At 37.7% G+C, this 10,689-nt stretch overlaps 1 protein-coding gene across 3 annotated transcripts; it reads right to left on the bottom strand.

The window, feature by feature from the left end:
• Positions 1-309: 309 nt before the first annotated feature.
• Positions 310-7,560, bottom strand: LOC109410592 (uncharacterized). 3 transcript variants are annotated; one of them, XM_062860323.1, is made up of 6 exons: positions 7,240-7,560; positions 6,980-7,178; positions 6,497-6,914; positions 6,304-6,435; positions 6,155-6,241; positions 310-6,090 (listed from the first exon to the last, which is right to left on the bottom strand). In XM_062860323.1, the coding sequence occupies exon 6, from the start codon at positions 3,016-3,018 to the stop codon at positions 1,828-1,830; it is 1,191 nt and encodes a 396-aa protein (XP_062716307.1). In that variant the 5' UTR covers positions 3,019-6,090; positions 6,155-6,241; positions 6,304-6,435; positions 6,497-6,914; positions 6,980-7,178; positions 7,240-7,560; the 3' UTR covers positions 310-1,827. The 3 variants fall into 3 exon arrangements, with proteins under 3 accessions (XP_062716307.1, XP_062716306.1, XP_062716305.1); XM_062860322.1 differs by having other exon boundaries at positions 310-6,241; XM_062860321.1 differs by having other exon boundaries at positions 310-6,435.
• Between the last annotated feature and the right edge of the window lie 3,129 nt (positions 7,561-10,689).

Below are 10,689 nucleotides of genomic sequence, written 5' to 3'. Positions count from 1 at the left end.
ATTTCATAACTTTCGCTATTTTTATGCCTTTTTAGATGATTTTCGTAACTTTTTCTACTTATTAACACAGTCACCATGAATACGAATCGAACCGTGCAAGAGCCATGCTGATCGGTTCATACGTTCGTGAGTTTTGTTGCCTCAAAGAAACTTCAAACTCATTATATATATATATATATACTAGCTGACCCGGCAAACGTTGTATTGCCATTTAAAATGTGGCGTTAAATTTTCATTCTGTCATTGCTGTTAATTGCAGTTCGATATAACTTATGCTTTTGGAAGCGTGGACACGTTAAGAAAAGATCATTTTGTTTTCATTCTTATTTAATTGTCTTTCTTAATAACTAAAAGCTAATTAATTACATCTATTTTTATTATTTTTTTTAAGCCTAACTTATTGCAGTGCCCTATGATACACGACATTTTTTGTGTTGCCATTTGGAGCAAATACATATAATGATGATGGTTTGCCTACACGTGAGCATGCAACGTAAAGCTGGCCATGCGAGAAGCATGGCAATTCAAGATTTACCCCACAGATTTCAAGCGATTGTCCTTGTGACTTGTTGATTGTCATGGCGAACGCTAGTCGCACTGGAAATTGCAGACGTTTAAATGTGAAAGGTAAATCTGACGGGATCATCGGTATTCGTGGTATCAGGACGTCTTCACCTTTGTACCTTCCTTTTAAAATCGTTGCCTCTATAACGTTGTTCATTAGTTTTTTCACTGCCAGTCTTGTTCCGTTGCAAAGTTTAGGTTGATTTATATTTCGTAACATCATGATCACAGATCCAACTTTCAACTTGAGGTTGTGTGGTGGTAATCCTGGCAGATCTAATGAATTTAAAAATTCGGTTGGATAGTTCACAACCTCATCTTGGTTCTCTACGGTGTCGACTGATTTATATTCTTTTATTTCGCCTTCAATTTCGCCTTGAATGATGATGTTAATCTCGTCTACATCCTTGTTCTTCGCTGCCAGTATTGCCCGTTCACTTAGCCAGTCAAAGTTAGTAAAATTTTGTTCAATGTTAGGAAATACCTGTAAATGATTTTTAGTTAAGGTTACTTCAGTACACTTCTTATCATTATTTTCTTTCCAGTTCTATCCCAGTTAGCTTTTTAACAATAGACATAATACCTTTTTGATGAGTTCTGCCTTTGATTCAGTAAAGTGACAAAAATCCACAGGAAATGCTATTAGGCCAGTAGAAATGTCAGCAGGTATCTTCCCATTTCCGATTTCCAGCAATTTTTTTGAAAATACGTCAGCTGAGCCGTCATTCTGCAGCACTACCCGCATATTTGTTGTCAATTTCAATGTTTTCACATGTGCCCATATGCTTGACGACTTCAGGCACGCATTTATTTCATCAGCGGCTGTGGACCTTGGAATTACAGGTAAAGTTTGTCGAAAGTCTCCTGCCAATAGGATAATTGCACCACCAAATAAATTTCCATTATGGCGCAAGTCCTGTAGCGTTCTATTTAACGCTTCCAAAGATTTCTTGTGTGCCATTGTGCATTCATACCAAACAATGAGCTTGCATTTCTGTAGTACTTTCGCCATCGAACTGTTTCTGGAAATGTTGCACGTTGGATGTTCAGTGATTTCTAGATTCAATGGCAATTTAAGGGCTGAATGAGCAGTTCGGCCGCCTTCCAGCAAAGTTGCAGCAATACCAGATGATGCGAGTGCCAGTACAATTTGGTTTTCTGATCTGATTGCGGCCAAGATTAACGATATCAAAAATGTTTTTCCAGTACCTACGGATAGTATTATTCAATTATTTAAAAAATATGCATATCATCATTTATTAATTAACATATTTTATTTGAACTAAGATGACGGGAGATGAAGTTATGAATTATACCTGCGGGTGCATCCAAAAAATAAATGCCACCAGTTTCATCCTTCACAACTTTCATCAGCGTCTCGTAGACATATCGTTGTTGTTGATTTAATAGAGGTACATGTGTTGGAACTGTATTGCTCAAAGCTTCGCGATCGTAATTTTGTTCCCGTTCTAATTCTTGATTAAATGCTTCGTGCATTGGACGATTTGGCGCTGTCATTCCAAGCTGAGCTAAGGATTTGTTCGACATCATCATACACATGTCCTCTATCAAAATCAAGGCCTCGTTATAAATTGTCTCGTCTATTTCCAAGTTTGGTTGTGATGTTCTGATACGCGTAAGATGCAAAATATCGTTTGACATTTCATCTTTATACTTGGTCCACAAATCAATTGGGCTTGATGGAAAACATGTTGCGATGATTATCGAAAATAATGTTCGAATTTGGTTAGGATGAGCCGATACAGTTGCATCACCGATGGTTTGGTCCCAATGCGAGTCATTTTCAAGTAAATGCAAGCGCTGGCATGCTTCTCGAAATGTTTGACACACCACACCATCAACAGTTCTTATATCTTCGAATGAGGTTGGCCCGCGAACATTGATTAAAAGCAAACGCAAATAAAAACATTCATCGTTACTTGGATGCACTGTGTAAATGCGCCCCAATGCATCTGTGGAATAAATTTCTGCTTGTCCAGGTACTCTCTTTCCTTGCTTCCGGCGCTGGAATTTTTTTGTTGATTGATTCCACGTATAGTACTTCGGCATCTCGGCGTACATCAACGTTTTCGCAAATTCGTCAATCCGGCATGTTTCGAAGAAACTGGTCAATGTTGTGGATGGTGGTCTATCTGCACGTTGCTCGGCGTTTTCCGTCGTAAAGTACACTCTTTGGCCATTCTCTAAATGTACCGCCAAGTGTACAACGGTTGGATACCTTTCATGTATTGCGAAAGAGAATATCCGCCAAATAGCTTCGTTAGTGCTCACATAACGGCCTATTTGATATTGCGAGATTTCATCTCTACCTGAATCCACTCCGAACACTGCCATATCACTGCCTTTTGTTACATACTTGCAAATATATTTTATTGACTTGACCGAGTTGCAGTACTCGACGTTGATGTGAGCTTTGAAAGTCTTAGACAACATAGGAGAATATGGAACAATCCAAAGGTTATCAACCTGTTTAAATGTTATAATATGTTTAAAAATTTCTCATTTTTTTTAATTTACATTATACCTCAATTTCTTGTTGATTAATTTTTACGATTGCTGTTTGTCCATTTAGCTCGGTTGATCTTCGACGATACTGTGGATATCCGTCATCTCCAGTAATTGTGTCGGGAATTAAAGCTCTTGGGTATCTTTTTGTACATTTACCGTCAATCATGCATGGTGAATTCCTATTCAACGCTCCGCATGGACCGTGAATCATATTCTTCGTGATTATATCGTACAGTTCGGGATCAGTTGTTCTATCAGGAATTTCTGCAGAGATGATGTCATCTATTTCATTTGGCCTGTTGATGTTATTTTTAATTAATTTTTGTTATTAGTGTTTATTGATAAAATACCTTATTTTTTCAATTAGCCAAATGAGAATATGTGCATGTGGCAATCCCCTTTTCTGCCACTCTACTGAATACATCCAACAGCGTGTTTCTCCGAATACATGATGTTTTACAATAAAATCCATGAGTGATTTTAATTTTTGTTTGAACACTCGAGCTGTGATGTCGTGTCGGTCGACGGGTGTTTGTCCAGGAAATAAAAGTTCACGAATTTCTGTCCACTGCGGATTGCATGTGAATGTTATGAACAAATCTGGCCGTCCATAGTGGCGTACATATGACATTGCATCTTGTGCATATTCATGCATATGTCGCGGACTTCCTACGTACGTTGCTGGGAGGATCGTCAGGCGGCCGACATTGTTTGCATTCCCATCTGTATTTATGGCATCTCGTAGATGTACATACTCTTCTGAACGCAATTTTTGCTGATTTAATTTTATGAATGTTAATCGTTCTGTTTCAATTTTTACATACATATCAACTGCATATTGGTGAAACAGTTTACGACATTTTAGTATATGATTGTCTTGATTTTCACGCACCATCATCCGGTATGCATAGTAGTTCATGCTACTGACTTTTTTATTTGTTTCAGAACCTTGATATTGTTTTGAGAAAATGTATTGTGGTATTATCTCTTTAATAATATGTTTCTGTTGATTTTTAAAATTTACCTGTTATTGGATTTATCATCTTGATTGCGAAGTGATATCCATCGTCACCTTGCCAAAATATAAGGGGGTATTGTAAGGCATCATATGACCGATGTGTCTCATTCACGTGTTGTAATTGATCATTTCTTCTATGTAGTACAATATCGCGAGATTCCAAATTTTCTCCAACAATGACTACAGCAACCTCATCTATAGTTGGCGCATTGTATTGCCGTGCATGTTGCCCTGCTGGAGTTTTGTCGGCTCTGATAACAATTTTATGTTCATCAGATGGCATTCGGTCCAGGGCAGTTTTGAATAATCGAATCAATTCATTATTCTCATGTAAAAAATTTTGCAGTTGTGCAACAATTTCCCTTCTGACTGACGGATTGTTTGCACAACGCTGATCTACCTCGTCTGTTGTATTTCCCATGAAGTAAATTTGTAAAAAATTGTGTTCTGCATGGGGAACTGGCAGCAACGCTCCTGCCCTATGGTAAATTTGACCTTGGATCTGTAATATTCAGTTTTATGTAATTTATGGATAATGATGTTTTGAGTTTTTATAAATCAAAGTAATTACCTTGAACGTGGGCATGAAATTATCTCTCACAATATTTGTTGCTCCAAACGATGTCATTTGGAAGCAATTATTATATTTCTGAATATTTTTCAAGAAATGTTTAGATTCATTGTTTGTTCCTGATATTAACGTCTTCACGGGCTCTGGTGGTGGATTCAGAATAGGTAGCTTAACCTTTCCACTTGCACAACACAATCCGTTTGTTTCTTTTGGAAATTTGTACGCTTTACAATGTGGGCAAATGACATTCATCGTTCCAATACTAACGTCAGCTGCATAATCTTTGGCTGGATCGTAATTAAATGCCATTCGATTGTGTACATTCGCTACAGTCATTCCTCTTTCTACTTGATTGTTCATGTTAGGTTGCTCTCTAGCATCGATTGGGTTGATCATCTCTTCTTGAACTTGTTCTATTTCGGCGACCATTAACGTAGGTATCCGCGACTGTTCTGGTTCATTTTCATTCTGTCGTCTTATTCTTTGTTGATTTGATTTTCGATTATGACGGCCGATGTTACTACGTCTCAGTTTCGGCATGTTTTTGTTTTAACTATAGAAATGACGTTTGTTTAATTAGGTTGCCAATTTTCAAATAATAGATTTGTTTATGCTGCTGAATTTTCTGTGTTATTACGGAAAATATATATTTTTTATGATTTCTACCTAATATAAGATGAAGTTCACCTTTAAGTTGAAGATATTACGAAGCCACATCTCAAATTTTCAAGAGCACAAATCTGAGGATGCGGATGTCGGATTGCGCTGAAAAGTTGATCGATTGGTCACCTCCAGCGGGTAACCAATCGATCAACTTTCCAACGCAATACGACATCCACTTTTTTTAGATTTGTGGTTTTGATAATTTGAGCTGTGGCTTCGTCATATCTGCAATTTCATCTACATTTCCTTTTCTATTGTGTGCAACATTATATTTTACTGTGTTTGAATTTGCATAAACTTTGTTGTTTTAGATTTCATAACTTTTCGTCATTAAATACTTTTTTTCTTACCTTTCTTACTATAATTTCTGTTTTTTTTATATATACTGAAATTTATATATACTGAAATTGTATTTCTTTTTAATTTTCTGAATTTATGGTATCTCAAAACTGTTATCTTTCGGTTTGAACGATCAAAATCTGATGGCAGCGGTGTTGTAGATTTTTCTGTATTGTGTTGTCGACTGCGAAATGTTTAATATGATTTTCCTACGCAATGTTTGTCATTGTTTATTGACATCCTCAATGTACGGTCGTTTAGAGCTACTTACATTTTTTTCAGGTTTCAGAATAATATCGACTTTCGACAGCGTTACGGCGATTTGCGGCGATTTTTTTTTTTCGAAAAACTTCGAAAGTATAGAGCGGTTACAGCTTTTTGATTGAGTTTAGCAACGGGCGATAAACTATGGCGAGACTTAATTTTGTTTAATTGGCTTTGTTTTTTGCATCTAAATACTGATTACTTACGTTTTGAAAGAACAAAATCGAATGGCATTAGCGTGTTAGAGTTTGCTTTAGTGTGTTGACGACGGTGAGATATTCGATAGGGTTTTCCTAAGCAATGATTATATTGGTTTATTAACTTCTTTAATGAATAGGGAGTTAGAGCTACTTACTTTTCTTTTTGGTTACTGATAGTAGAATGACTTCGGCAATCGGCAAAATTACTTCGGGAGTACATGGCGATTATTGCTTTTCTTAGTTTTCTGTATTTTGATGGCGACGGCGATATACTTGTAAGGGTTTTCCTAAGCAATTATAGTTCAGGATTTTAATGTCCTTAATGAACTGGCTGTTAGAGCTACTTACGGAAGAATGACACCGGCAGGCGACAGCGTTACGGCAATTTACTTCGGGAGTACTGAGCGATTTTTTTTTTGAAGTAAGTTTTTCTTCAGGCGATAAACTATGGGGAAACTTAATTTTGTTTAATTGGCTGTGTTTATTGCATCTAAATACTGATCACTTACGTTTTGAAAGTACAAAATCGAATGGCATCAGCGTTTTAGGGTTTGCTTTAGTGTGTTAACGACGGCGAGATGTTTGATAGGGTTTTCCTAAGCAATGATTGTATTGGTTTATTAACTTCCTTAATGAATATGGAGTTATGTAGAGCCACTTACTTTTCTTTTTGGTTACTGATAGTAGAATGACATCGGCAATCGGCAGAATTACTTCGGGAGTACATTTCGATTATTGCTTATCTTAGTTTTCTGTATTTTGAAGGCTACGGATATAATTATAGTTCAGGATTATAACGTCCTTAATGAACTGGCTGTTATAGCTACTTACGGAAGAATGACACCGGCAGGCTACTGCTTTACTGCGATATACTTCTGGAGTACTGAGCTTTTTTTTTTTTTCATTAAGTTTTGCTACGGGCGACAAACGTTTGCTAATTGTATTTCTTGCGCTTACGATTCGATGGTACAAAATCTGTTGGCTGCACCGTGGTAGAGTTTTATTTATTTTGTGGGCGACGGCGTGATTCCTATGCAATGATATTTCTGGGTTATCAACGTCGGTAGTGACGTGCAGTTTGAGCTACTTACTGGCAATAGAATGAAACTGTCTAGCGGTAGCGTTAGGGGCGGTTTGAGCTTCGGTAGTGCGAATATGATTTTCTCTATCAATTTTAACGATGGGCGAGAGACGGAATCGTTGCTGCAGCACTCACGTTCACTGATTTTTTTTTCTTGAACGTTTTTGTACGGTTCTTCAGCTTTGATTGTAATTTTTCATTTGACATCTTTTGAGCTCATTTAAGCACCGCACTCTAGATTGGCTTTATTGCAATCGTTATGATTTTCTTCCTCGCTCATAACAAATTCAGTATTTGTACATTTTTTCCCTTTTTTAGAATATTTTCGTAACTTTTTTTTACATATAAACACAGCCACAGCCAATACGAAACAAACCCTGCAAGAGTCATCCCGATCGGTTCATCCGTTCGTGAGTTTTGTTGCCTCAAAGGAACTTCAAACTCATTTTTATATATATAGATAGATAGATATATATATATATATATATATATATATATATATATATATATATATATATATATATATATATATATATATATATATATATATATATATATATATATATATATATATATATATATATATATATATATATATATATATATATATATATATATATATATATATATATATATATATATATAGATAGATAGATAGATAGATATATAGATAGATTACGACAAACAGTCTAATGGCACCTGTTGTGACGAGTTTTTGTGAAACTGGCAGCAGTGATCGATAGAGGGAATCAGTTGAGTGAAGAGTTCCCAAGTAACAGAACCAGCTGAATAGTAGTTTCTTAAGCTAAAGTTTGCTTAAGAGTGGTTTGTTCCACTCTTATACAGCAAAAATGTTTGTTGGGTTTAGAGTGAAAAGATCGAGAGGACGTTTCCTTAGAAGAGCGTGAATCAGGCACCAAACTGTAAATATTTTATTATTTGTAAATATCTTTAATCTAAATAAAGCGAATTTCACCATTGAAGCTGCTATGAAGAATAAAGCTGCTCTCAATATTTGTGTGTACGCGCTAAAGGCAGAACGTCCGAACAGCACCTTTATAATCCACAGTGGTTTAAATCACATGTTTTCAAAAATTGCACATTCGCAAAATTTAATATTTAATATTTAATGCGTTAATGGGACGCTTCTTAAAAAAGTAAACTGATCTTAGGGGCCGTACACAAATTACGTCACGTTTTTAGGGGGGAGGGTGAGTTTTGCTGAGCGTGACGACCCATACACACTTATTTCTGAATTGCCTGTTCGGTACTTTTTTGACGAGATTATAACAGCAGTACGATCTCGGTAAATCACGCCCGAGCAAGTTAAGAATGCTATTTTGAAACTGAAGTCTTCTTATACCAGCCCTGACGGAATTCCATCTTGCATTTTCAAGAGGTGCGGCGAAATCTTGATTCGTCCATTGGTGTCGATTTTTAACGCTTCAATTCGACAGAGTAAGTTTCCTACCAGCTGGAAGTCTTCCATAATGTTTCCTGTGTACAAAAAGAACGACAAGCAGAATATCGAGAATTACCGTGGAATAACATCATTGTGTGCATGCTCAAAGATATTTGAAATCGTGATGAATAGTGTGCTATTCAATTCTTGCAAAAACTACATCTCCGAGGACCAACATGGCTTTTATCCCAGAAGGTCAACCTCTACAAATCTCGTTCAGTTCGTCTCATTCTGCCTGCGTCATCTGGATTCCGGAATGCAGGTCGATACTGTATATACAGACTTGAAATCTGCCTTCGATCGCGTGGACCACGGGATACTGCTCGCGCGGCTGGGAAAACTAGGTGTTTCTGACGATCTCATTCGCTGGTTCAAATCATACCTAACGGATCGAAGGCTCGTCGTCAAAATCGGATCGGAAACATCGGAGCCTTTTTCGAACTTGTCTGGAGTTCCACAAGGCAGCAACTTGGGGCCATTACTGTTTTCCATATTCCTGAATGATCTGTCCAGCGTGCTTCCACCAGGAATCCGTCTGTTTTACGCAGACGACGCAAAGTTATACGTGCTAATTCGCTGCCTCCAGGATTGTGTACAACTACAGCTGTCTATTCAGTCCTTCGTCGAGTGGTGTACTACCAACTTGCTGACGGTGAGTCTACATAAGTGCCACGTCATATCCTTCCATCGAAAACGAACACCAATTACTTATGCTTATGTCATCGGCGGTCAACCACTGGCACGTGTAACTGAGGTGCGTGATTTGGGCGTAATTCTGGATACTGCGATCACCTTCCGAGTACACTACAATGACATAGGTAATTTCCAGAGCAAACAGACAACTTGGATTCATGTTTAAAATAGCTGACGAATTCCGCGATCCTCTATGTTTACGATCGTTATTCTGCGCTTTGGTCCGATCTATTCTTGAATCGAATGTGGTAGTGTGGTGTCCCTATCAGTCAAGCTGGATCGCTAGGATTGAAGCGATACAACGAAAGTTCGTGAGATACGCCCTCCGTAATCTACCATGGCAGGATCCTATCAATCTTCCAAGGTATGAGAACCGTTGTAGATTGCTCGGCATCGAAACTCTTGAACAGAGAAGGAAGGACGCTCAAGCTGTTTTCGTGGCCAAAATTCTGCTGGGAGAATTAGATTCTCCTGAGATCCTTAGCCGAATCAACATTTATGCTCCAATGCGAGTACTTCGCCAACGTGGATTTTTAATGCTTGAATCGAGAAATTCAGGCTATGGAATGCATGAACCAATCCGGTTCATGTCTGACATTTTCAACAGTGTACACTACCTGTTCGACTTCAACACTTCCGCCGAGTCGTTCAAACGAAGGCTTCAGGATAGCCATCGATAGCTCAGAAGCTGAACTAGCGTGGTTCAAAAAATCGTTTTTGCTCCACACCGCTTATTCGATTCGTAATCAGATTCCAAGCCTTCTCCCAAAAATTGAGTTGATTTGGTTGAAAATTGAGAGTGCACAAGCTCGTCAAAGTTTGTATGGGAATTACTATGGGAAAAGGACGTTTTTCATTCAATTGTCCGTATCATTTCCCCAAGTGCCCTAGAGTGTTAGTTGATCCTTGGTACTCCTAGGCTACTTTATCAGCTACAACTTTGCCGAAGACCACATTCAAATCGGACGCCTCATTAATTAGTTATCGATTTTTATCCTGAGTGAAAATCTTTGATCATGATGATTACACTATTCGATGGGCATCACTGCAATTTGCCATGAAACATAGTAGCCATGTTTTATGTGTGCTATCTTTGGCGCCATGTGCAGCAATGTTGCCTGCTGGGAAGCTGAACGATCACTGTTAAAGTTTCTGCAGTTGTATGAAAATCGATAACTAATTAATGAGGAGTCTGATTTAAATGTGGTCTTCGGCAAAGTTGTAGCTGATAGAGTAACCTAGGAGAACCAAGGGTCAACTAACACTCTAGGGCACTTGGGGAAATGATACGGACAGTTGAATGAA

This window comes from Aedes albopictus, chromosome 3 (assembly GCF_035046485.1).
Source record: "Aedes albopictus strain Foshan chromosome 3, AalbF5, whole genome shotgun sequence".
In the NCBI taxonomy this organism is placed as follows: Eukaryota; Metazoa; Arthropoda; class Insecta; order Diptera; family Culicidae; genus Aedes; species Aedes albopictus.
Note: the sequence above shows the minus strand (reverse complement) of the source record. Positions and strands in the feature narration are given on the sequence as shown.

Bases quoted from the DNA above. Each gene is read 5' to 3' on its own strand.
- LOC109410592 (XM_062860321.1), bottom strand. From the start codon at position 3,018: ATGTTGTCTAAGACTTTCAAAGCTCACATCAACGTCGAGTACTGCAAC.